A 27,814-nucleotide genomic window follows, 5' to 3' on the forward strand; every position below is an offset into this window, starting at 1 on the left:
GAGAGGCTTTCAAGTTGAGTTTGCAGAGCACTTCGCAGAAAGACTGAGGAAGAGTCCACCGTTTGTATCAAAAACCTCCTGGAATGCTGGTGAAGACTGGGGGCGCTTTAGGTGCCTCCGTGGCAGCTCCAACGAGGAAGGAGCTGGGACCCCTGCTCCTCTCAGCTGCGCTCTGTTCTCCCGAGAGGCTTGCTGGAGGGCGAGCAGTTCAGCAAGAACTCAAAACAAGGGCACAGCTCTCACACGGATTCCAGTACTCACTGAAAACGGCTCAGCACAAAAAAAGCAGAGTCTCGTTGAATGCCACTGGGAGACAAAGCGGAGAGGGAGGTGCAGGCAGTTAGGAGGTTCCAGAAAGGGAAGTGTTGGCAACGATTTGTCCTTTCAGTGCTTGACACCCAAGACCACAGCAGGCCTGTGGCCAGCGGGGACACAGTCCACAAGTGGGGGTTTTTAACAGCTTGTTCTTAAGAGAGCTTCCCAAACCACAGAGTACTGAGCACTCAGGTGTCTCAGGCCCACGGAGGATTTAATAGATGAAACGCTGGGTCGTCTCGAAGCCGTGGTTGTTAAGAAGTTTAAATATATTGACTGGAAACGGGGAGAAACCAGAGGGTGGAGGAGCCGCTCGCACTGCGGTGCGATCCCTGAGGGCTCGGGGCAGGGGACTGGGGACCGAGCAAGAGCTGGCAGGGTGAGCTCTGCGAAGCGGGCGTGAGACCGAGCGCCCATGGGCCGGTCACGCCGGGTGGCCGCTCACCCCCTCACGCCAGCAGGAGCGCGCGCGCAGGCCCCGCGGGGCCGGGAGGGCGGCACGGGCGGGGGCCCCGCGCTCTCACCGCCCTGGGGTGTGGTTCCCGCCTACGGGCCGGGCGGGGCGGCGGGTTTAAGGCGCAGGCCTTCCCGACACGGCTCACTCGCGCCCTTGCCGCCGCCACCGCACCCCGCCATGGAGCGGCCGTCGCTGCGCGCCCTGCTCCTCGGCGCCGCCGGGCTGCTGCCCCTGCTCCTGCCCCTCTCCTCTTCCTCCTCTTCGGACACCTGCGGCCCCTGCGAGCCGGCCGCCTGCCCGCCCCTGCCCCCGCTGGGCTGCCTGCTGGGCGAGACCCGCGACGCGTGCGGCTGCTGCCCGATGTGCGCCCGCGGCGAGGGCGAGCCGTGCGGGGGCGGCGGCGCCGGCAGGGGGTACTGCGCGCCGGGCATGGAGTGCGTGAAGAGCCGCAAGAGGCGGAAGGGTAAAGCCGGGGCAGCAGCCGGCGGTCCGGGGGTAAGCGGCGTGTGCGTGTGCAAGAGCCGCTACCCGGTGTGCGGCAGCGACGGCACCACCTACCCGAGCGGCTGCCAGCTGCGCGCCGCCAGCCAGAGGGCCGAGAGCCGCGGGGAGAAGGCCATCACCCAGGTCAGCAAGGGCACCTGCGAGCAAGGTGGGCACGAGCGCTTCCCTCTCCAACCCTGCCCCGCTCGGCCCAGCGAAGGGCACATCCGACGGGGCGTCCGCGGCGGCCTCGCCCCGCGCTGCTCACCGCGATTCCCCCGCGGGCATCCGAGGAGCCAGATGGGAGGGAAAGAGTTGGCAGCCGCGGAATGCCAGGAGCGGTGGGCGACGCCCCCCCCCCTTCTCCTTTTTGGTGGTTTTGAGAGTTTGGTGCGTGCGTCAAGAAAGTGAGGGCCGGGTGTATATGTACAAAAGATTTTCCGAGACCTCAGACTTCCCCATGCCCAAAGCGCACCCAACTCGTGCTAACATCTGTCCATTTCTCATCATTCTTTCTTGGCTTGGGGATGGAGAGAGAGGTGAAGTCAAGAGATGGGGGAAAGGAGTTTGACAATGAAATATAAAGTAAGGACTTCCAGACAGATTTTTTTTTTTTTTTAAGATAGGATCTTGCTCTGTCGCCCAGGGTGGAGGGCAGTGGCATGATCTCGGCCCACTGCAACCTCTGCCTCAAGCGATCCTCCTGCCTCAGCCTCCCAAGTAGCTGGGACTACAAGCCTGTGCCACCACGCCTGGCCAATTTTTGTTTTGTTTTGTTTTGTTTCGTTTTGTTTTGTTTTGTAGAGACGGAGTTTCACTATGTTGCCTAGGCTGGTCTCGAACTCCTGAGCTCAAGTAATCCCGGCCTGCTGGGATTACAGGCATAAACCACCGTGCACAGCTCTGATTTCTTAGTATTGAAGAAAATAGTCCACTTTCTAAAAATTATAGGTTCTCAAACAGTAATCTAACTAGCTAATTATTTGTGGGCAAAAATAAAATACAAACTCTTTGAAGAATGTTTTTGTGATGCACTTTGTTGTCAACCTTCTGACCATTTTGTTTTTCCTTCCTGTTTCTTTGATTTGTATTGTTTTGCATAATTTGTCCCCAGGATGCACTGTTCAGCAGAAATGTCTTTGAGATTATGTTTGATTGTTTATTTTATTCCAAACAATTCCAAGCTTGCTGTAAATGAAATAAGAAAACATGCCGGGTGGGGTGGCTTATGCCTGTAATCCCAGCACTTTGGGAGGCCAAGATGGGCAGATCACGAGGTCAGGAGTTTAAGATCAGCCTGACCAACATGGTGAAACCCCATCTCTAATAAAAAATATATATATAAATTAGCTGGGCACGGTGGTGCATGCCTGTAATCCCAGCTACTCAGGAGGCTGAGGCAGGAGAATCGCTTGAATCTGGGAGGCGGAGGTTGCAGTGAGCCGAGATCACACCACAGCACTCCAGCCTGGGTGACAGACAGAGACTCCATCTCAAAAAAAAAAAAAAAAAGAAAGAAAAAAGAAAATAAAGTCTAGACTTGCAAATACACACACACACACACACACACACACACACAGAGAGAGAGAGAGAGAGAAATTTTAACTCTAATGCCTGAAATAACATTTTCCATTGGCAGTATTTTCAAGGGAAAGTCAGACGTTCAATGTTGGCAGCTCCTGATCTTAGCCAAGGTAGAAAAGGGAGAGGAGGCAGTTCTGAGATTACAGAAGCTGTTGCTTCTTTAACACAGTTCAGACTTTCTCCAGAATTTCCAAATTCTTTCTTTAGAGCTTTTCCCAGAAGTCCACAAACTAATAGGTTGTATGTCATCAATTTCAGAGTTCACTGTTGAAAGCCTTAAATTGTGTAACTCACTATTAACTATTTATAGTATCATCACCTTAAACTTAGAAAATTGCAACCCAAAATAATCTGCATATTTTTCCAATAGAAACAGTTATTTGTTACTTTGGATCTCATTTGTCGGTCACATCATGAAAAGATAAATGTGCGTTATTTAAGAACTTATTCCAAATATTGAGATTTTCTTATAAACATTACAATGGGGAACTTTATAGTTTTTTCAAAATGACAGATACTTGCCTTATCAGAGCAGAAGGTTAGCTTGGTGATTGTTCAAGTGTTGTCAATTTCTGGTTTATACTTAATATTCCTTTTTCTCACCTGCTACTTACATCACCAAACACTCACACAGTCTGATTATAAAATACTGAGACTGACAGTCAATATAGAACCAGTTTCATAACCTCGTTACCACGTACATCCAGCTCAGTACCTCTCCAGACTGCAAACCCTTTGAGGGTTCCGGCCCGGCTTTTCTTTATATTTGGGGAAACGTTAGAGAAAACAGCATCTAAAACTGGAAACCTTGACTTACATTAGCCATTTCTTCTCATCCTAAATTGAGAGAGATGAGGTCTAAATGGCAGAGACCATTTATAGGAGAATGCCAGAGAGAGCAGAAGAGAATGGGAAGCCTTTCCCACAGCAGAACCTTTCCACAGCAGAGACAATAGACTGATCCCTATCACGTCCCCTAAATATTTCTTCTGACACCTGGATGGGTTTTGACAATCATAGAAGCAAACTGGACAGAGTGCCATTTACTTCTGTGCCATTTCATACTGGGGCTTTGCACAGAATAGGAAATGCATTGTCTAGGTTCCTCTAGACCTCTAGGTTCCTTTCTATTCTCAGAAGAAACTTAAGTTATGCTTGAGTATAACTTGAGTAGGGGCCAGGTAGGGGCAGCATTGTGGGATTCAGCCACAAAGGTGTGATTCAATCTGCCTTCTGGTCTTTGGTCCCATTTAACATGCATTTACTGAGCAGCTAGCTTGAGTCACGCTGTACTAGGTGCTATATACCAGCGATGTACAAAACAGATTTGATGTTGCTGATTAAGAAAGTATCTGTACAAGTTACAAACTCACCTCCCAGAGCACTTGCCCTGGAGCTCTGGAGCTTGCCCCAGTCTTCCTCCTTTCTAAGATCACCACTTACCCACCTGGGAAGAGATCTTGGTCTGCTTGTTTTCCATACCTCTCTGGTAGGAGGCAAAGCGATCTGCTTGAAAATATGTCTGAAAGATAATCAGCAAATAATTTCAAATCTTGGAACTGTCATTATGAATTTACTGCCATTAGACTGTATTGAGGTCCCTGAAGTCATGGGTAACCAGAAGGGGGAATTTGAAGATTCCATTTTATGAAAAGAAGTTGATACAATGAAGCTAAGATATATAATAAAATTTCATAGTTGGAAGAGAACATGATGCTTCTCTATTCCAGTTACTCGTTATACCTTTTGTTCATAGTCTTTTAAATCTGAGCTCTTTGGCAATCCCATTTCAGCCGCTTTGGTCTCATTAGGTACCATCCTTTCTCCCTTAGAATTAATTTTCACTTCTGGAATCAGAATGTCATTCTTAAGGGTCTCCCTTCTTAGTACCTTTAGGACCAAGTTCAAACTACCTAGCAGGACATAACAGGCCCTTCACAATATAACTCCATTCTATTATTTTGACCTCTTCTCTCCAACCTCCTTTATGCACTAGCCACAGTGTCTGCTATTCACACTTCAGCACATATGTCTCTATGCTTTCATGCCTCTGTAGAAGTTGTGCCTTCTGCCTGCAATGCCTCTCACCTCCACACGAGCCACAATCACACCCTCCTACACTTCCTTTCCATCCTTTGAACTCTTACCTATGATCCTTTTGTAGTTCATAAGCATGATGATTGAGTGTTCATACACATGTGTGAGGTATGTCACCCCCAAGCCTTTTATGACATTGGCACATTACCTGTCTGACATGAAAGAAAAAAAAATAAAAATTTAAAAAATGGGCGGCTGGGCGCAGTGGCTCACGCCTGTAATCCCAGCACTTTGGGAAGCAAAGGCGGGAGGATCACGAGGTCAGGAGATCGACACCATCCTGGCTAACACAGTGAAACCCCGTCTCTACTAAAAATACAAAAAATTAGCCGGGCGTGGTGGCGGGCGCCTGTAGTCCCAGCTACTTGGGAGGCTGAGGCAGGAGAATGGCGTGAACCCAGGAGGCGGAGCTTGCAGTGAGCCGAGATAGCGCCACTGCACTCTGGCCTGGGCAAAAGAGCAAGACTCCGTCTCAAAAAAAAAATTTTTTAAATGAGCTCTTACCTAGCCTTCAAGGATCAGCTCTGTCAGTTTCTCTGTGAAGCATTCTGACTTTCCCCACCCCAAAATGATGTATTTGTTCTTCTAGAGCTACGCATCCAGCCATTGTTTCAACTAATATTTATTCCACGTGTACTGTGCATCTGTATATAAGAGGCAGTATAGCAGAGAAGTTCAGATGAGGAGCTCTCAAGCCAGACTCCCTTGGTGTGAATCTTGACCACTTACTAACTATAGCCTTGAGCAAGTTATTTGACCTGTCTGCCCAGGGTTTTGCTCACTTATAAGACAGGGATTATAACCATTATCTATCTCATAGGGTTGTCATGAAGATTAAATGTCATGAATATTATCCATAGAAAGCATTGGATGAACATTAGTTGTTGTCATTATTCAACATGAAAGTAAGCTCCAGGTGGGAAGGGAGATTTTGCTCCCTCATATAGACAGACCCAAGGACCTAGATAAGTGCATGGTATGTAGTATGTACTTTAAACACCTGTCTAATGCATGAATCCATGAATGAATCAACCTATGAATTGCCTAGGCACTCTCCTAATCTCAGGGTAAGTAGCCTTGAATAAGATATACAGAAACAAGGAAACATATTTTCACACAATGTGTACATGCTGAGAAGGGTGTACATCAGAGAAATAGGATAGAGACTCCGATGAATGAGCAGTATTAAGTGAGATGAGTAGAACCATGCTAAGAACCCTTGGGAGGATTTCAGCAAAGGGAACAGCAAGGCCTTGGGCCCTGAGTGGAGAACAAGTTGGCTACTATAGACCTTCCCCAACTGCTGCAAAAGGACTCTTTGAATGTCTGTCTTCCCCACTAGACTGTAACCATTGTAAAGGAGGGATTTCATCTTATAACTCCTTATAAACACAGTGTCTGGCTAATAGTTGGGCATATCATAAATATTTGTTGATTAACAAAGGAATCCTCTTAAGAAAGCACCTTCCTGTTTGGAAATGCAGGAAAGCCCCTCTCCCGCCTGTCTGCTCTCTTTCCTCCTAGCATTTTCTGCCTTCCTAAAGTCTAGGCCAGGGAATTCATCTGACATTGATTTGCCTTCCTTTCTGTCATCAGCAATCCTGAACTCTGACATTGGATGGTAACTTTTCCCCCCAAATCCCAACATTTCCATGTCCCCTTGCTGAGTAAAATTAGGTCCAGAGCTATAGAAACTTTCTGTAAGTGGAAAATGCTTCAGTATAGATTTTGATTTTCAGGAACTCATTTTATTTGGTGAGTTTTAAACCTCCATTCTTTGAGAAGCTCATTTTAGATTCATTAGACTCATTTTTTATGTTGATAATGTATCATTTAAATGCCCATGTTCTACTATCCTTCAGTAAATTTATGAACTTCATTGAAAGTTGAAACAAAGGGGTTTCAAATTAAATGAAGTTGTTAATTGTCTGGTTTAACCTCGGGAGTGCAAGTCAGTATAATACTTCACTAAACTAACACAGTAGTACCATGAGGACAGTCAGAGAGCCAGAGGAGGGGACCCAGGTTTGTGGAGGAAAAGCCAAGAATCATTTAGTGGAAAAATGATGTCCTGACTGAGACAGGGATAAGAAGGAATTGGCTGGAGAAGAGCTAGCACAGAGGTTGTGGTAGAGTTAGAAGGGAGATGAGAAGAAAACACTGTATATTTACAATAGAATACTATTCAGCCTTTAAAAAGAAGGAAATTTTGTCATTGCCACAACATGAGGGGACCTGGAAGGGATTATATTAAGTGAAAAAAAGCCAAGCACAGAACGACAAATGCTATGTGATCTCACTTATACGTGGAATCTAAAAAAAGTCAAACTCATAGAAGCAGAAAATAGAACATCAGTTACCAGAGATGGGGTTGGGAGGAGGGGACAGGATTGGCAAGATGTTGGTCAAAGGACACACAAGTTTAGTTAGAGAGGAGACATAAGTTCAAGAGATCTATTGCCCCTCATGGTGACTATAATTAATAACAATATATTATATACCTGAAAATTGCCAGCCTGAGCAACATAGTGAGACCTCATCTCTATAAAAAAATTAAAAAATTAGCTGGGTGTGGTGGCGCACACCTGTAGTCCCAGCTACTTGGGAGGCTGAAGCGGGAGGATTACTTGAGACCAGGAGGTCAAATCTGCAGTGAGCCATGATCATACCACTGCACTCCAGCCTGGGTAACAGAGCAAGACCCTGCCTCAAAAAAAAAAAAAAAAAAAAAAGAAAAGAAAAGTTCTAAGATCATAGACTTTAAATGTTGTTACCACACACACATAAAAAATGTATGAGGTAATGCATATGTTAAATAGCCTGATTTAGCCATTCCAAAATGTCTACATGCATCCGAACATCATGTTGTATACCATATATATACAATTTTCAGTTATCAGTTAAAACAATTTTTTAAGAGAAAGGAGATAACCAGAGCATAGCCAGCAGAAAGACTCACATGAGGTTTGGTGGGACTGCCTAGGAAGAAGGAGGCAGCTGGCCGCGTGACAGAGCCCAGTGGTAGGGGAGGGCCTGTGACCCCTTAAGGAGCTGAGACGCTGTCACAGAGCAGTGGGAGTGCTGAGGGATGGAGCTGGATTTGTGCTTTTAGAAAAGCTTTGTTGGCTGCTGTTGGGAGAATGGATTGGAAGGGGGTGAGACTACAGTCAGAGACTCCCATAAGGAAGCTGTTACTGTAATCACAACAACAGATGCCTACCCTCCTTCCCAAGACTTCCCTCTCTGATCTTCGAAGCATTGTCAAATCCGGGTTCCCAGCCTGCCGTGGCAAGCTGCTTGCTACTTGGGAGTGAAAAGCCCTTGTGGAGCTTTTGCTTATTCAGTGACTGCTCATAAAGTGTCCGCACCTCGCTTGCCTTATGAGCCAGTCCTGCCTCCAAATCACCACCACTTGCTCCTTTCAGGAGTCTCATCCCCCTGAGTCCCTATTACTCTTTCTCTCCGCTTTCAGATCAGAAACAGAAAAAGTCACCTTCCCTAAGAGTCTACTCCAGTCCAATAGAAATGCTTTAAAATTTTTCTGGCCTCAGCTGCCCTTCTTGAGCACAGAAATTTCTAGAATATTGAGTGAACCACTGGTTCTTTATTATCATTTTGTCCAGTTTCAATCACTGCATTTTAGGAAAGATGTGAAAAACTGAAGGACAGAAAGTGGGGCCTTAGAGGACTTAGGATTCTTTCAGAGGAAAGTAATCTAAAGGACAAGTTAATGTGTCTTCATCGTTTGGGAATTAGTTATTAAATGGAAGGTGCCTGACAAATTATTCTCTTAATACAGTTCTTCAGGAGGACAGCATTAAAAGGCCTGGAATTAAATAGCCGCAAGGCACATTTAGATGACACGTCAGGAAGAACTTTCCAGCAAAAACTATTGAATAGGTTACTGTGTTCAGGCAGAAGTCAGGAGACTCTCTTTAGGAGAGCTGAGAAATAACTTGAGGGGGAGGGGCCACATCTGGGGGAGGATTTTATAATTTTTAAATCTCTTAAACTATACAGCTTTGAGATGGAATGATAAAGCTGAGCAGGCATGTGTTAACATCCTGAAATATGATTTCCATCCTGTCCCTAGAGCCTGCCCTCGGGGTCCACTGTAGACTGGCCTTCTAGAAGAAACCACCTTATAAGGCTCTCTTGGATAGTTCAGCGACAGAACACCCTTGGATGGAGTCCAAGGCCAGCTAGCCTTCACTGATTCAAAATTCCTCCCCACAGTGGATGAGATTATGATGCTGCCTTTACCTCAAGCCACCCCTACCCCACAAACAATCTGACCTCATCTGTGTTTTTCATTGTTAGACAAATAACATCTTGTTTTTAGCAGCTGGGGAACCCTGAATTATCATCAAAAGAATTTTTAAGCCAGGGAATATGAACGTAACCTTTTTTTGAAATTTAGGAGTGGCACAGTTAGAAAGCTCTGAAACGGAAGGAGACTTAGGTATATGTGAATTAATAAGCCCGCTTATTTAAGGTAATTTCAAAGATTTCCCAGTGAGTCTTTTACTCTTATGTGGGGGTAGCAGTGGAGGACTAGAAATGTCCAAGGGAAGCTTCCCCAGCCTGTCATATATGGCTTTTCCAGGTCAATCAAGACCGTCTCCTCCACCAGGCCTCTGAGAGAAAATGAGATCAGAAGAAAAAAGCCAGGATGATAATGGGGGGTGGGGGGTGGGGAACGTTTACTTATTTTTTTTTTTTACATAAAATTGATTGTGTTAAATAGTTGACCTCTGTTTTATCCCAAGTTGGATTAATGGCAAAATGATATGGCCCTTTTGAAAAAGCTAATGTGTTGAATTGCCTTTACTGTTTCACAGAGGACAGCAGTCAAGGTTAATTCGAAACAGCTGGAGCGAACAATAAGCCTCACCCCCATCAATGTCCCTACCAGGGGAGGGTTACCAGGGAGAGGAGCAGTCCCAGGAATCCAGGGAGGGGCCTCTGGTCCCAAAAGCAGGCCAGAGTTGCAGAGAAGTTTTGTGTCTGAAAAATAAGAAAGGTTCATTTCAGGTGAAACAGACCTGGGAACCCCGTGTTGACAAAGCCCCATTCATATAGTATGAAGTTCCCACAGTACAGAGCACTGACAAGGCCAAGGCCAAACCGACAGGTTCAAAGCAGGCTCGGCCACTGTGAGAAAACAACCCCCTCAAAACTTCAGGAGAATGTATATAATAAATGAAGGTACAATTTCATACCTTCACAGGATTATTGAGCAGGTCAAATTACGTAACAGATATGAAAGCACTATGTAAACTATGCGGACTGTGCGGCCCCAAATAACTGTAAAGAATTATTAACTAGACTGTAAATGCCTTGAGGGCAAGGAATGCATCTGCGTCATGCCTCGTCGTGAGTGATAATGACAGCGGGTATTTGTGAAGCACTTGACAGTTTGCTGAGGACTTCTGTGGATTTTCCTCATATGCTACTCATAACAACCCTGGAAGGTAAGGGGAATTATTATCCCAAATTCCAAATAAAGACACTGCAGGTCAGACGTGACACAGGTGGTAAATAGCAATTCTGGCACTTACTTTAGGTATTCTACTAGAGGCTTGCTATTCAAAGTGCGGTACGTAGATCAGCAGCATTGACTCTCTGTGCTTTCTTTTTATAAATTCGGAATTATTTCAAAATAAGAAGTTTCTAACAAAAGAGATTCAGAAGAGTCAAACCCTTGGGTGTGAAAAAGTTTTAGGAAGACTTTCCTGATTTTATTTTGCCTATATTTTGTTTTTGATGAGTGAGCAAGGGGGATATATGATATATTTGTGTCTAAATAGATCTAAAAGAGCTCTTTCGTTAGCATAAAATAAACATTCTGTATGATAACAAAGTTTATGTCAGAGTTGAGATGGCTCTTTATGGTACATAGGCTGTGCCTTCTAAAAAATGTCATATTATATTCAGTGAAAGATGATTGTTTCTTAAAATGAATGAATGTCTCTGAGGTGGCTAACATTAGTCCTTCTATAGCCAGATTAGCAATCTTAGAGCCTGGTCAGGCACAGTGGCTCTTGTTTGTAATCCCAGTACTTTGGGAGGCCAAGGTGGGAGGATCTCTTGAGCTCAGGAGTTCAAGACCAGCCTGGGCAACATAGTGAGATCTCATCTCTACTAAAAATAAAAATAAAATTGTTAATTGGCCAGGCACGGTGGGAAGCACCTATAGTCCCAGCTACTCAGGAGGCTAAAGTGAGAGGGTCACTCTAGTCATCAAGGCTGCAGGAAGCTATGCTGGTGCCACTGCACTCCAGCCTAGATGACAAGGTGAGACCCTGTCTCAAAAAAAAAAAAAATAAGAAACATAGAGCCTGGCAGGGCACAGTGGCTCTTGCTTATAATCCCCGTGCTTTGGGAGGCTGATGCGGAGGATCCCTTGAGACCGGGAGTTCAAGACCAACCCTGGCAACATAGTGTGAGACCCTATCTCTACCAAAAAAAGAATTACAAAATTAGCTGGGCTTGGTGGTGTGCCTGTAGTCCTAGCTACTTGGGAGGCTGAGGTGTGAGGATCACTTTCAGCCCAGGAGGTCAAGGCTGCAGTCAGCTATGATTGTGCCACTGCACTCCAACCTGGACGACAGAAGGAGACCCTGTCTCAAAAAATAGAAAAACCTTAGAGCCCAACCCTTCAGTTGCAATCCAGAGGCTCTCGAAGGATCAGCGAGTGTGCTAGGGCTGCTGGCATGAATATTAGTCCAAGAAAGACCTCTTGGAGCATAATGTTTGCGTGTGCTGTTTGATCATTTTCCAGGCCTTTGTAGTAACTCTGAGTAGGCTAGAGGAAAAGAATCACTAAGGTAACTGTCAACATGCTCAAGTATTCGCTTTCACCTGAGGTTTAACCCTGAATGTTGACCTTAACCCCTGACTCCAGCACTGTCCCACCATCAATTTTCCCAGTTTGAGTAATAATATTTAGTCTACATCTAAGCTATGGTCTAAGGAATTTGCATTTTTTTTAATTGAAGCATATTTTTGTCAGCTAGGTACAACTTGCAGTAGGAAAATTCATGCAGGGGTTTGAGAACTCAATTAAGCATAATCCATTTAGACTTTTCGAGGGAGAAGAAAAAAAGAGGGCTTTCATATTCTTACAGGCAGCAAGGCAGCTGACTCCAATCATCCGGTTCTTTCATGTTGTTTTTCTTGAAGGGAAGTCTCCAGCTTCTACAGAGGTTTGTCTTTTTCTCTGAGTGAGAAATGCTCAAAGGCATTTTCATTTACATCACCACAGATCAGTGTGCAAGTGGTCAAGTGGTTGAATTGGGAAAGCTTTCCATCTGACATCTGTTCTGCTCTCTTCTGGCCTGACCCCAAGCAAGGAAGAAAAATTTATCAAGAAATAGATCTCCTGGAACATTCAGAAGGTTTTGAAAGAGACCACACAGAAATGAGGCTTCAAGAATTTTTTAGGGTAGCCCAAGCCTGCAGGATTCAGAGCCTGCTCCTTCTCCATGGGAGCTTTCAGAACTTTCTGCTCCAGGAACAGAACTCCAAAAGTGAATTTCAATAGCAGATGCAGCAATTACACTGCACCCCTGGCTTCCAAAGGACCCCCCTCAGGAAGCCATAGAGTGTTTGATGGAGAATGAAATGCTTGTGCAGCAGTGCTCTCTGAGTGAGAGAAGGGGAGATGAGAGTCCATTCAGTGTGGCTGCTTAGTAGAAATGCTCAGCTCAGTGGGAAAGGGAAGGCTGGGGCAGAGATCAAGACACCACCAGATATTTGACAGGCCAGGGCTTCGGAGCCAGAGGCCCCTCTCTGCTCTGTTGTGTCTCAGATCAGAGCCTCAGAGCAGGACGGAAAAGTTGATCTGACTTGGCTCTTTCTGCATTGCTGGGCCTTTGGTTCACTAGAAAATAACTGGCAGGGCAGGGCAGGCCTGTTCTGGACCCAGTTGCAATGTGGCAAAGTGAGCAGCTCGTGCCCCTTTCCCGCCTCCCCATGTCCTCTCATCTGAGGCCTCTTTCTTTTCACCCATTCAGCCTGGCCTGTTACTGCATGCTGCCCCTTTTGCTCGTCTGACTGAGCTCAAAGAAGTGGGATTTTCTTTTCTCCACCCACCAACCCTTTCTTAGTTAGAGAGCTTGGCCAGTAACTTTATAAATGGTGAGTCCTGCTCAGTCCACTCCTCCTAGCTCCATCCCCAGACTTATGAGCCACCTGACGTTCCCCCACGAGAGAGCGAATAAGCAAAAACTTGGCATGCCACCTCTGAAAGGCAGCCAGCTCAGTCCATGTCATCCAGGAGAGATGGTCAGCCCTTTTGTTCTTGACACTCCATTGGGATGAAGTTTTTCACATGTCTTAGGATCATAATCCACCCCATATATCAGCCCCAAGCCTATCTCCCTTTTCAGGACAAGCCCAAGGGGTAGGGGAGATAGCTATAACCCCATGGTGTGACTGTGGGTTTGACAGGTCTCCAGTGCTCACCCCAGGGCTGTCCCTACCAGTTACTTTCAACTTTTAGTGCCAGGTCACCCAGAAGCCAAGATTGGCTGGTATACGAGAGGAAATAAAGCAGAGTGGTTAAGGAGATGAACTTTGGAGTCAGACCACCTGGGTCAAATCCCCACTCTGCCACTTAACTATTTGTGTGACCCTAACCTCCTTCATTCATGATTTTTTTTTACCTGCAAGACAGGTATAATAACAATGTTATTATACTTAGAGTTTTGGGAAGTTAAGTGAGGCAATACGTGAAAAATATTGGTACCTGGTATGTAGTAGGATTTCACTAAATGCTGTTTCGTTTCCATGTTTATTGTTATTAGCATTATAGAACTGAGTATGAATTAATATATTAGTGCCTTGCTGATGTCCTACTTTGACCAGTCCAAACACAATACTGCCTCATGTGTTCCCAGGTTAGATCTGAAACCTATGTTCAGACCTGCGTAAAAAAAATAACAGGGTAGTTTTCTTAAAAAGAAAATTCGTGGGAACTTCCATCTTGCTCTGCAGAGATTCTAGAACAGGGAGTTCTGCCCATCTCTTGAAAGATCCCAGAGTCCAAATGCGGACAGTCTAATGGGACCCACCCAGGATGCTGGCCAGAGGACATGCTTTGCTTTGCAGCATAGAATGTTTCCATCTTCAAGCTCATTGTCACTCACATTATTTTTGGTAGCACCTTTTAGATATAGAATCATTTTGGATTCAGAGGTCACTCACATTTAGTAATCATCGGACTCTCTCCTCCCTGGATATTCTACCAGTATTTTATACATAGGAAATATTCAATAATTTTTGTTGGATGGTTCATGGGGGAAAAAATTAAAGTACTGGCCCCAAAGAGGATATGAACAAAAATCACAGAGTTTGGCAGAAAAAGAGCACAATTAGTGCCCATTAGGTACACACTGAGTATTATCTTTGGCTTTTAGAGTCTTATTGGTGGAAATAATAAAGTTCTTGCTGCAATTCTTGTGTCTCTTCTTTGGCTTATACATGTAGCCTCAGCTTAGCAGGAACTCATTTTTAAAAAATCATTTAAAAATCAAAACATTCAACTATCAACAGATGTATTTCGACTCAGAAAGTGCCCACTTAAGTTGGTTCATTGCATCTGAGAGGTGATAACGTCCACCTTCCAGTGTGCGTTGACGAGTAAAGAAATGAAGGTATGAAGAAGAGGTTTAAGAAGCTAGATAACTTTTCAGATCCACCAGCGCCAGCAATTTTGAGTGAAATTGGCAGAACATCGGGACTACTGACTCACCATATACTATGCACTCTATCACCTTCTAAAGCAGTGGTTCTTCACCTTGGCTGTACATCAGAATCACCTGGGGAGCTTTACAGAATGCTGATGCCTGAGTTCCACTCCAAGATTCTCATTTAATTGGTTTGGATATGACCTGGGCAGCAGGACTTTTTAAAACTTTCCAGATGACTTAATATCCAGCCCCAGTTCAGAACTATTGTTCTAAAAAGACTTCAAGTCACTTTTTGGGATGCTTCATTCCCTCGGGATAATCATAATAATAATAGGCCAGTTTTCGCTCAGTTTATCCAGCATCTAGTGTTTTGCAACAGGGGACTTTTGAGAAGATCTAGTGTGCCATGGGAAGTGTAAGCCCTAGAAAACATGATCACCCAATATAGTGCAGGCAGCATAAATGGTTTGGCTACTTCTTATCTTTTTGGCTATTTCAGAGCTCTTATTTGAATCAGACAGAACGGAAATATGTCAGTTTTGTTGGTATTTTAAAAATGGTATCCCAAAACACTCAGAAAAATATTCACCTAAAGCCACATGATCCAATCTTTCTATTATTTCACTAGAACGTACGCTTCATGAGCCCAGTGCTTTTTATCTATTTGTTCACTACTGAATCTCCAATGTCTAAACCGTCCTTGGGATATGGTAGGCACTCAATAGATTCTTGTTGCATAAATGAATGCATAATTAAGAGTGGATTTATTATGTGCCCTGTTGGAAAGAGGAACCTTCACATTGATGGAAGCCCACCTCTGTCATCTATCTGGAATCTCTGATAGGGAGAGGCAGCTCTGCTCAGCTTATTGGTCCCTCAGCTTAGAGGAGTATCTCTTGTCACTTGGCTGAGGCCTTTCCGATGGGCGTCTTCTCAAATTATCCCTTGTAGTTACTCTCTATTGTCACAAAATCTCTGAGACTGACAGCAGTGTTCCATTCCATTTTATCATCTCTCCTCTAATCATTTCCCAGGCAATGGGTATGGGGATTGTGCAGCCTTGAGAAATGTGCTTAACCTCTCTGAGCATCAGTTTTCTCATTTGTAAGGCAAAGACGCTACCGACCTCACAAGGCGGTTGTGAGAGTTACATGACTTAATGTATTTTAAGTGCTTAGCACAGTGTTTGGCCCACAATTGGCCTTTAATAAAGGTTAATCTTAGTCTATCTTGCCCTTCAGTTAAACAGTAGCAGAGGAAGGCATAAGTACAATATATTCTTATTATTCACCGAAGTTTTGTTCTAGGAAGTCACCACAAGCACTGAATTAGCAAATACTGAACCACTGCTCCTAGGAGCAATTCAGTTAGGTTCCTGCAAGCCTCCAATCACATTTTTATCAACTGATCAATACATAATTTTGTTTTATGTGTGATTCTGTTTAAAGACACATTATTTAACATAAATTATGATTCATTAACATTGAACTCATGGCCAAGAGCAAGCACTGCAGCTCAAGCCAGAATGAAGTTTATCTAACACACGTATTTTCCATAAGGCATATCACAGCCTGCTTGCTTGTAAGGAACGACTAGACAGCACTTCAGCACAAAGTTTGGGGCCATTTTAGACAGCTGAGTCACCATCAGAAAGCACAAAAATACAAAAAGTCGCACCACACAGACTGTAATAGGGGTGCTTGTTGATAGTGTGACAGCTGAAACTAGAAGCCAGAGTGGTGCCTTGTTCCACCTCAGTGGGGACCCTGTGCATCCAGTGACTCAAATGTTTGTTGCTCTGTGCATGTCTGCAAATGATTTGATTTGGGGGAGGCAACTACATTTTAGCAAGTAGGTGAATTTGCAAATATGGCATCCATAAATAATGAGGATTGACCGTATTTGGAAATGGTCAAGGGTTCAGCAACAAGCATTAGAGAACTACCAAGGATTCCGCGGGCAGAACCCAAGTGTGGGTGACGCTTCCTTTATATGCCTCAAAGCATATAACGTCATTCGGGGCACAGAGCAGGTATTTAGGAAATAATTCTTGGATGACTCTTGATGCAATTTAACAAACACGTAAACTAGCCTTGTTTTGACTATCCCATGATGAGCCTGTTTTGCCCTGCACCCTCCTACAAGATGTTAGTGAGAAGTGTAGAGTTCATTAAGTTTTCATAGGAGTGGCAGGAAGGTTTTGTGGGAGGCTTCTCCTCCCATTTCTCTGCACAGCCTTCCCACCAGCTACAGAGCATCCCACGTGTGGCCCTTACTTCACATGGAGCCACCCTCAAAGGCACTGTCCTGTCCACACCTTCCCACAACCATGCCTGTCATCTCTCTCCCAGTTTCCACTTGGCAAGTAGGCTCTGTCCCTGGCCCTGTGGAGTGCACCCATCTTTTAGCTCAAGACCCAAGGTTACTTGGATCCTCACTATCATTGAAAGTGGAAAATTATAATAATTCCGTCACTCACATCCAGTGCCTGCTTCTTGTAAATGATGTGCTGGGTGCCAGATGGAAATTTGCCCCATGAGAAAGACTGCCCCTGCTCTAAGGAGCTTAGAAACCTGCAGTTCATCCTGGTGGAAGAAAGAAGAGGCAGTTAGACTCAAAATAAGAGAGTCCCTGTGTAAACCAAGCCAATAAAATGCACAGGAACAAAGAATGCACACGCACACCCCTCAACCCTTCATTTTTAATTATTGGAAGCATATTTTCTGGGCAATTTCTACTGGAAGGGGAAAAAATGAACAAAGGTACATTTACATCTGTGGCCTGTGAATACATTATAATTTGCAGACTCTATGAGCTTATACATAATGTAACTATGGCTAGAGGTGTTGTAGCACATAAATGAATTAGTTATTACTTTGCCCAAAGTGACATTCTAGAGTGGAGATGAGTGAATCTTACGTTTGTTCAGACTTGAGCTAAAGAGAGAGTATTGATCCAAAAGAATCTTAAAGATTGTATTTAAATACCTTAGTAAATGCTAAGGAAAAAATATGCAGTAAATTCACTTCTCTCTACCTAGTTCCCTGGCAAATGGGTAAAAAAAATTTTTAATAGGTGCAATGACCTATTGAGATGATGAGAATACTGTTTGGCAGTTAGTCTCCAACAATTGTCAGAAGTTTCACTTTTTGGACAAACCACAATGGATTTTAAATTCTTTTTTTCTTTTTGAGACAGAGTCTTGCTGTGTTGCCTAGGCTGGAGTGCAGAGGTGTGATCTCCGCTCACTGCAACCCCTACCTCCCGGGTTCAAGTGATTCTCCCGCCTCAGCCTCCTGAGTAGCTGGGACTACAGGTGCCCACCACCACGCCCAGCTAATTTTGTATTTTTACTAGAGATGGGGTTTCACCATGTTGCCCAGGCTGATTTCAAACTCCTGACCTCAAGTGATCTGCCCACCTCAGTCTCCCAAAGTGCTGGGATTATAGGCATAAGCCACTGCACCCAGCCTGGATTTTAAATTCTAGACTTACATATCTTTGTTAATTAAACTTTAGCTGCTGTGCAGCTTCAGTGTGTCCTGGGAATGTAAGCTAATTTCATTTTATTTTCACTAAAGATCTTTTTTGTTATTAAAAACTAACAGTGGAAATTTGTAGAATTCATTGAAATCAAAGACAGTCATTGTTAATATTCTTATTGTATTCCATTCTAGTTTTTTTCTAGGCTCATATGACATTATTTTGATCATACTAACCATATATATTTACATCTTGTTTTTCATTTAGCAAGTAGGTGAATTTGCAAATGTGGCGTCCATATATTTGCAAATTTTAAACGTATAGCTAATATTTTCCATGTACTTAAAATATTTTATAAATTTTATTTATTAATCTATATTTGTAATAATTTGAATGAACCATAATTTACTCCAGTTTTTCTGTCATAAATAACCTTTTAATTCACATCTTTAGACATAAAGATCTTTCTTCTGCGTTATTTCTTTATAATAGATCCCAAATTGGAATTACCAATCAAATGATATGAAGATTTATATATATATATATATAAATTGTTATATATTGACGTTAGTGATTCCAGCTTAATAGCCTCTACTAAACAATTCAGACACATTATCTCCTAAAAACAAAACACCGAAAGCAAAACATTTCAATACTACAATAGAAATTGCTTGTTAATTATCATTAGATTTGTATTGTGACTGCTCATCTTCAATGGCATAGAGACCATTGAGAGTTGTACCTGCATCCTCGTTTCTATTTATAAAATTTGCACTTACTAGCCATAAAACCAGGGACCCTGCCTGTTACCTAGTTTGCATCTAATATTACCAGGAATCATGGTTTCTATCTCAGATCATGAAGAGTTATTCCAGCAAGAACAGAAAGAAAGGATATATAAGGCCGGGCGCGGTGGCTCACGCTTGTAATCCCAGCACTTTGGGAGGCCGAGGGGGGCGGATCACGAGGTCAGGAGATCGAGACCACGATGAAACCCTGTCTCTACTAAAAATACAAAAAATTAGCCGGGCGTGGTGGCGGGCGCCTGTAGTCCCAGCTACTCGGAGAGGCTGAGGCAGGAGAATGGCGTGAACCCGGGAGGCGGAGCTTGCAGTGAGCCGAGATCGCGCCACTGCACGCCAGCCTGGGCAACAGAGTGAGACTCCGTCTCAAAAAAAAAAAAAAAAAAAAGAAAGAAAGGATATGTATACTATAATAGTTTTCTTTTTTAAGTCCAATTTGATCAATCAAATATTTCAAAATAACAGGGAGAAGGAAAGAACATTCCTTTGTACATGATTGAATTGAAGTTCATAAAAAGCATCCACATTCCTACTAGAGCAGCTTGAAAATGTTTGTTGTAAGGGCAGCCACCCGTCTGAGACGTAAACGGGAAAAACGTTGTGAAATTTGGAGGTTTTGTCTTTAAGATTTTTTTTCACAGAAGAAAAGAAAATGGTCTCTACTATTCTATTTGACTACAGTCAATGGCATACCTCCAAGTTGAATCTCAGCAGCTCTTTAAATGCAACTTCCCTGCATAATACTGAGACCATGATTTGACTGCTCGTTTCACTACAGTTTCTGATATGTACTGTTATTCTCCTCCTCTTAGCGATAGCCTGTTTCCTGCTCCACTTATTAAAACTAGAAAAGAATTTACTTACCACATTTTTACCACACGTGTCCTTGAAGCTCTCCTTGGGTCCTTAAGGGGGCTGGCAAAGCCTTGTTTCTCTTTTTCTCAAGCCCTTTAATCTCCAGCGCATTCAGCAACAATCGTCCTTTGTAAGGCAGGTATTCCTGTTAATACAGTAAACAGTGCTGAGAAATACATGTATAAAACAGAGAAGCTGCGTGTGATTTTCAGGCAGAATTATTCCCGTATTTGACTGGGAGATAGGAATAATAACAGCACAGTGCATTTTCTAAGAATTTTCACATATGTTCATATGCATATCACCTTTTTTAATCCTCACAATAACCCTGTGGTAAAGTATTATCCTCACCTTGTATTAATAAATTAGGCAACCAAGATTCAGTGTGTTTGAGTGTCCAAGCAGCGCCGCTGCTAATTGGAATTGAATGAAGCTGGAACAAGGAATCCAGGTGAGTTGGTGTGTACACGGACACACACACGTACCCACATTTCAATCCAAAGGAAGCTAAAATTGAGTGTCAGAAGCAGTTAAACATAAATATGCTTCACTCACTCATTCATTCATTCATGGTTCTTCCATTCCTAATCTTGTATCTTCTACATTAAACTCCCTGCATAGTTAATACTCTGCATTTCCACAATCTCCAGATACTCTGGTCATTACCAGTATGTGGAAGTGCATATGCTTTTGCTTGTTTTGTTAAACCATGTGTGTGTGTTTGAAGAAACACATCCAGAGACTCTAAGGCTGTTGTTTTGGTAAATTAAAGCAACTTAAATTCCAGGTGTTGGCAGTGGCAGTTGTCTAATATAGCATGATAAAATTATCCCCCAGGTTCCTATATGCGTGGTTAATTACAGGTGATCCAACTCCCAAAGAATACACACGGCCTGGATCTCTGAGCTCTGCTGAATAAAATAACCAATGTATAATTTCATTTTCTGTGAAAAATGTTAACTAAACTAGAAAAGGTAATCAAATAAACTGTTGCTCTCACATGTTTTGTTTTTTTTTGAGATGGAGTCTTGCTGTGTCACCCAGGCTGGAGTGTGCAGTGGCGCAATCTCAGCTCACTGCAACCTCTGCCTCCCAGGTTCAAGCAATTGTCCCACCTCAGCCTCCCAAGTAGCTAGGATTACAGGCATGCACCACCACACCTGGCTATTTGTGTGTGTGTGTGTGTGTATTTTTAGTAGAGACGGGGTTTCACCATATAGGCCAGGCTGGTCTCAAGCTCCTGACTTCAAGTGATCTGCCCGCCTCAGCCTCCCAAAGTGCTAGGATTACAAGTGTGAGCCACCATGCCCTGCCTTCTCACGTTTCCTTTTTTTTTTTTTTTTTTTGAGACGGAGTCCCGCTCTGTCGCCCAGCCTGCAGTGCAGTGGCGCAGTCTCAGCTCACTGCAAGCTCCACCTCCTGGGTTCACGCCATTCTCCTGCCTCAGCCTCTCCGAGTAGCTGGGACTACAGGCGCCTGCCACCACGCCCGGCTAATTTTTTTGTATTTTTTAGTAGAGACGGGGTTTCACCGTGGTCTCGATCTCCTGACCTCGTGATCCGCCTGCCTCGGCCTCCCAAAGTGCTGGGATTACAAGCGTGAGCCACCGCGCCCGGCCTTCTCACATGTTTTCTAAAAATAAAACCTCTATCACTGAAGAGCATTAAGACTTTTGTGAGGAACAAGTTAACCGTTCAGTGAGTTTGAATAAAATTGAGTGCTCTGGGGAGATTTTATTGTTGTTTGTGTGTGTGTTTCAACACTGCAGAATAAGAATGTGACTGTGACCCACTAAGTCCTTAAAAACAATAGGGTATATCATAAGAACTAGAAAGCCTAACTTCAGACCCTGACAAGAAAGCAGGAAATACTACGTTTCTCATGGTAGCAAGATTCAGGAAATTCTTACGCAAATGAAGAGTGAAAGAACAGTTGACGGCAGTTTTCTGAATCAATTGTATAATTATGAAATTTTCATTCACAAATACTTTTAGGTACATAAGTCTGTACCTGATGTGAAGATCCTACTCTATACCGGCTCCCTCAACATATAAGGAGATGGTGGGATTTGGGGAAGAGGAAGTGAAGAATGATGACCAAACAGGACAATAGCTGGTCTATTGGTAAAGAATGTGTTCAGCTGCAAGTAATAGAAAACCTGGCTCTAGTGGCTTGGCCAAAATGGGGTTTCTTTGCTTGTAGAACAGGGAGTTTAGGTGTAGATGGTTGCTGGTGTGGGTTTAACCACTCAGCAGTGCTGTCAAGGACCAGGGTTCTTTCACTCTTTCTGCTCTGTCATCCTTTGCATGTTGGCTTTTGTCTTCATGCTTAATAATTGCAAGAAGGCTGCTGCACCTCGGATCATCATCATCATTAAAGACATTTAGAAGGAATAGAGAAAAGGACAATGCCAGCCACATGTCCCATTATATCAGGTGAGCAAATGTTTCCCAGAAGCCCATACTCAGCAAATTTCTGCCTAATCTCACTGGCCAGAAATGATCACTGGGCCACCCTAGTGTCAAAAGAGACAGAGAAGGGGGTAGTGGACACTGGGGCTGAGTCAGCCGGCTACAATGTCTGCCATAGGTGGGCAGCAGTTCTTTGTAGCTTTTCATTTCAGACACAGTTGCTGAAGGTGAATTCAAAGGGTGACTAGACGTTTAGTGTTTTAGAGACCACAGACCCCATCAGACTTCACTGAAATGTGAAATCAGATGATAAAATAGGTCATAGCTGGGGGAAAAGATGGAAAGCTTTGTAGCAAATATGTCATTCCCAAAGTTCAGTGGAAGGAAGTCCTGTCTGAAAGATGTCAAACCACAGAGAGTCCATTTTGAAAGAAATGACATTTCACTCTTCCTTCACAGAAATAATGGCTACCAGAACTGAGGGTTCCTGCCTGATTTAATATAATATGTGGAAAGGGATAATTTTAAAATGAACTCAAAAAAGGAAAAAGTTATAATTGTATATGGATAGATGCAGTAAAACTGCTTAAAAAAAGTCTACTTTCATTTTTATAAATTGTATAAACTTCAATTCATCCTCAGATCTAAGTATGGTGAATTTCTAATTATTGTAGTGTTTTTAAGCTTATTTAAGTCATACATGTTATGGAGATTAATGTTTTGGAGAGTGTGGGGTTCAAATCCCCACTCCCCCACTTACTACATGTGTGATTATTAAATGGCAAGTTGCTTCTCTTTTTTTTTGAGACAGAGTCTCACTCTGTTGCCCAGGCTGGAATGCAGTGGTGTGATCTCCACTCGCTGCCACCTCTGCCTCCCGGGTTCGAGCGATTCTCCTGCTTCAGCCTCCCAAGTAGCTAGGATTACAGGTGCCCAACACCACACCCAGCTAATTTTTGTATTTTTTTTGGTAGAGATGGGGTTTCAGCATGTTGGCCAGGCTGGTCTCGAACTCCTAACCTCCAGGTGATCCACCTACCTCGACCTCCCAAAATGCTGGGATTACAGATGTGAGCCACCACAGCCGGCCAGCAAGTTGCTTCTCTTAACCTCAGTTTTGTCATCTTTAAAGTGGGGACAATATTGCTTACCCAAAGGGTTGGTGAGAGTATTAACTTCATATGAGGTTCTAAGCATAGTGCTTGCCACACAATAGGGTCTCAATCTGGCCGTTGCTTTTGTCATTAGTAGTAGTGGCTAAAGCTTCAGAAACAGCCCTCAAATGTCATGCCATGGTACTTTTACCTTCATTCTTCCCTCTTTTTCTGGAGGGATACCTAGAGATGGGATGAATGGTAGAAGCGGAAACTGAGAGTGGTAGGAATGATTGGATGGTATTATATGGAGAAAATGAGGGCTGTTCTTGCCCAAACTGGTCTGAACCTCAATATTTTTATATACTTACAATTTATAGCCTACCTTATTTTAACATTAGATTTGTGGCAGTTTACATCACCATGCTTTTCAGATACAGCCATAGTGCTGTAAAAAGCACTAAACTGCCTGGGCATGGTGGCTCACACCTCTAATCCCAACATTTTGGGAGGCTGAGGCAGGAAGATCACTTGAGACTAGGAGTTCAAGACCAGTCTGGGCAACATAGTGAGACCCTGTCTCCCCCCCAAAAAAAAAAAAAAAAATTAGCCAGGTGTGGTAGTGCGTATCTGTAGTCCCAGCTACTCAGGAGGCTGTGGTAGGAGGATCACTTGAACCTAGGAATTCGAGGCTGCAGTGAGCCGTGATTGCGCCACTGCACTCCAGCCTGGGTGACAAAGCAAAGCCCTGTGTCAAAATGAACAAAAACAAAGTACTCAACTTAGAAGAAAAGAGTCTGAATCCTCCCGCCTCGGCCTCCCAAAATGCTGGGATTACAGGCATAAGCCACCGCACCTGGCCAAGCGTCTGAATCCTGACTATACATTGACTAACAGTGATCATGGACACATTACTTAATCTCTTGGTCCCTCTGTTTTCTCATCTGTATAATGGAGCATGCAGGACCTGTATTAAAGGATTAGGGTTAGGGTTATGGAAATAAATGAAGTCACAGATTTGAAAGCCTCTGTAACTGTTAGGCCTTTATGAATCCAAGATTGTATTCCCTCTGACTTTACCAACTATTGTAACAACAACTCTCAAATATATCAGTTAACTGATATAACCTTGTGTATAGCTGTGTCAGTTATTTACTTTTTTACCTATACACCTCTGGTCCACTCCTCCCCTTCAAATCACTATCAGCAAGTAGTGCCCAGGGACTCCTGTATTATAACATTAGCCTGAACCAAACAGTCAGTAAGGAATCTGCTACATCAAATTTATACAGAGCAAAATATAAAGTATTTTAAAATCGGCATCCTTCTGAGGTAGTCTGTTCCTCTCCTGCCCTTCATTAGTTGGGTACTCAAGAGTTGGCAGTGTTCTCCCATCTAGAAGCTCATGTTGCATATTGACCTGCAAAGGTATTAGTCCAGGTACCGATGGCAACTTTTATGTTATCCATCAATCACTTTAATGAGTACAAGAAAGCATCCTATCACCCTGCCGACAGACAGAGGAATTAAGAATGACTCGTTTATCACTTAAATGTGTGAGTGTTTTCTATGTGTCAGGTGCCATCCTGGTGCTGTGGGGCACAGAACACAGACTCCAGTTTCTAGGGGGTTACTGTTAAATGGGGCTGAGGTAGCAACAGTGTGTCGGTCTCTTGTATTCAATCTCCTCATAATAACTGAGCCACTAGGTCAGGAGCAGTGGCTCACGCCTGTGGTCCCAGCACTTTGGGAGGCCAAGACAGGTGGATCACCTGAGGTCAGGAGTTCAAGACCAGCTTGGCCAACATGGTGAAACCCCATCTCTACTAAAAGCACAAAAATTAGCTGGGCATGGTGGTGGGCACCTGTAATCCCAGCTGCTCAGAAGGCTGAGGCAGGAGAATCGCTTGAACTTGGGAGGCGGAGGTTGCAGTGAGCTGAGATCGCACCACTACACTCCAGCCTGGGCAACAAGAGCGAAACTCCGAATCAAAAATAAAAATAAAAAATAAGATGGTAAAATTTGTATGTGTATTTTACTACAATTTTTTAAAATTAGAAAACAAAAACGTAAATCCTCTAGATACCAAAACCCAAGCCCCATGGACAACATTTACCCCAAAAAGGTGACAAGCTGTCCCCACAAATGCCAAAATATAAGTGGGTTGGAACAAGCCACCTATGCCACCAAGCCTGCAGGCTGTCAGCAGCTAGGTGGAAAGACGCAGAGGGCAGCAATGAGGTGATGACAGATCCAATAATAGGTAAATCTCAACATAGACAACAGGTTTTCACTGGAAAGTCCATTAGTGGGTGAGTGCAAGGGACCCAAGGGGTGGAAGGGGCTTGAGCAACCTGGGTCCCGTGAACTCTCAAAACCGCCAGCCGGGGATCCTGGTATGGTTTGGCTGTGTTCCCACCCAAATCTCACATTGAATTGTAACTCCATAATCCCCACGTGTCATGGGAGGGACCTGGTGGAAGGTCATTGCATCATAGAGGCAGGTTTTTCCCATGCTGTTCTCATGACAGTGAGTAAGTCTCATGAGATCTTATGGTTTTATAAAGGGCAGTTCCCCTCTGCATGCTCTCTTGGCTGACACCATGTGAGATGTACCTTTGCTCCTCCTTTGCCTTCCACCATGATTGTGAGGGCTCCCGAGCCATGTGGAACTGTGAGTCCGTTAAATCTCTTTACTTTATAAATTACCCAGTCTCGGGTATGTCTTCACAGCAGTGTGAAAATAGACTAACACAGCTCCCTTCCAGGACAGGGCCCTTCACCAAAGAAAAACTACTAGGAATAGGATCAAAACTGAGCAGGACAGAAACAATAGAGATGAGTGAAACAAAGGCCAAATAAAAGTGAAGGAGGGAAGCAAACCCAGAAAAATCACAGAAAGCAAGTTACTGTTTTTAACACTAAGTGAAAACAACACAAAATGGCGTCCTGAGGATTTGCAAAAAGGCATTTTGGACAACGCCTCCTTGTAAGGCTGTGGAAAACCAATTGTACACTTTTAAAAAGCACAGAGAAGGATTAAGGCCAAACCCCATACTAGAAAGAAATTTTATATAAGAAAACAGTGAGAGAGAGAAAGAGAATAACATCCCTACCTACAGTGAAAGCTTATCTGCAAATAGGTGAAAACTATAACCGACTATCTGAATAACATGAGCTAAAAGACATTTTTTAAATAACACAAATAGAGAGTCACAACTTAAGCTAAAATTAGAATAACTCGAAAATGTGGTGAAGATCTCAGTTGTTATTTCAGCAATGAAACCAAAAGAAACACAATAGCAAATAAGAACAATGGAGAATCCCTTAAAAGACTAGAAGGTTAAAAGGAGGAAAATTATTCAATTAAAAAGAAAGGAAGAATGATCAAAAGAAGCAGCCACTGAAGATATGCAGAGCAGATCTAGCATATGGATAATAGGAGTCACTGAAGAAGGAAACCAAAGCAAGAAAGCAAGCCAACACTAAAAACCAGAACTCCAAAAAACTTCACTGAAATACGAGAAAAATGTAGAACTGCACATTGAAAGACCAGACAGTATACCTGAGAATATGGATCTAGAATGACAAATACCTATTGATATTCTAGTGAAAACATTTACTGCACTTTAAAGAAAAAGTAAAAAGGATCTAGGCCAGGTACAGTGGTTCACATCTGTAATCCCAGCACTTTGGGAATCCAAGGTGAGTGGATCGCTTGATCCCAGGAGTTCGAGACCAGCATGAGCAACATAGTGAGACCCTGTATCCATTTAAAAAAAAGTTATCCAGGTATGATGTCACACACCTGTAGTTCCAGCTACTTGGGAGGCTGAGGTGGTAGGGCAACCTGAGCCCGGGAGTCTGAGGTTGCAGTGAGCTGTGATCACATGACTGCAATCCAGCCTGGGCAACACAGTGAGACCTTGTCCCCAGAAAAAAAAAAAAAAACTTTTTTTAAACATCTGAGTAAAAAGATTAAATGACTTATAAGGGAAAAGATTACATTATCATCAGACCATTTGACAGCCCCTCATTTTACCACAGAAACTAGAAGCCATTGAATAATAGAGGCAATTCAGGTTTCCTTGCAAGCCATTTTGTGGGCAGTGCCTTATGAGTGGTGGAAACAAGAATTGCTGCATGTGTCCAGAAGCAGCAGCCATGACTCCCACCTAGGAGGGCTTCATGGAGGAGGTGGAATGATTGCATCTTAAAGAAATCTTGGAAAATGTTTAAACTGCTGACATCAGAATAATATAATGCATAAACATGTGACTTAGCCGCAAAATGTTCAACTCTGTATAATGTTGAATTCATTGCCACCGTTTCATATCCATGTTTTTTCTTCATGGTTTTTAGAAAAGGCACATCATTTTTGGCTAAAGGAATTTTTTTTAATACTGAAATTTGAGTAATTGATTCTGTTAATCCAGCATATGCTCCTATTAAATAAATTGTATACAGTTCAGTGACTTCATTAGAGATGATAAGCCACATACTTAAATTTTGTGATACTCCCTGATAGTCTGCATT

At 43.4% G+C, this 27,814-nt stretch overlaps 1 protein-coding gene, 1 long non-coding RNA gene and 1 other non-coding gene across 3 annotated transcripts in view; 2 read left to right on the top strand and 1 right to left on the bottom strand.

Moving 5' to 3' along the window:
- Positions 1 to 1,539, bottom strand: part of LOC115836695 — a 93,478-nt gene extending 91,939 nt beyond the window's left edge. Inside the window, exon 1 of the long non-coding RNA XR_004031714.1 lies at positions 1,331 to 1,539. This is a non-coding gene — a long non-coding RNA (uncharacterized LOC115836695). The remainder of the gene's footprint in view (positions 1 to 1,330) is intronic.
- IGFBP7 (insulin like growth factor binding protein 7) overlaps positions 865 to 27,814 on the top strand; it is an 84,800-nt gene continuing 57,850 nt past the window's right edge. Inside the window, exon 1 of the mRNA XM_030818887.1 lies at positions 865 to 1,424. Coding sequence (XP_030674747.1) covers positions 950 to 1,424 — 475 coding nt within the window. The 5' untranslated portion in view covers positions 865 to 949. The remainder of the gene's footprint in view (positions 1,425 to 27,814) is intronic.
- LOC115836831 lies at positions 4,992 to 5,094 on the top strand. Its single transcript, XR_004031838.1, has one exon. It is a non-coding gene; the product is annotated as a small nucleolar RNA U13 (small nucleolar RNA).

The sequence above is a fragment of the Nomascus leucogenys genome, chromosome 9 (genome assembly GCF_006542625.1).
Source record: "Nomascus leucogenys isolate Asia chromosome 9, Asia_NLE_v1, whole genome shotgun sequence".
Lineage (NCBI taxonomy): Eukaryota > Metazoa > Chordata > Mammalia > Primates > Hylobatidae > Nomascus > Nomascus leucogenys.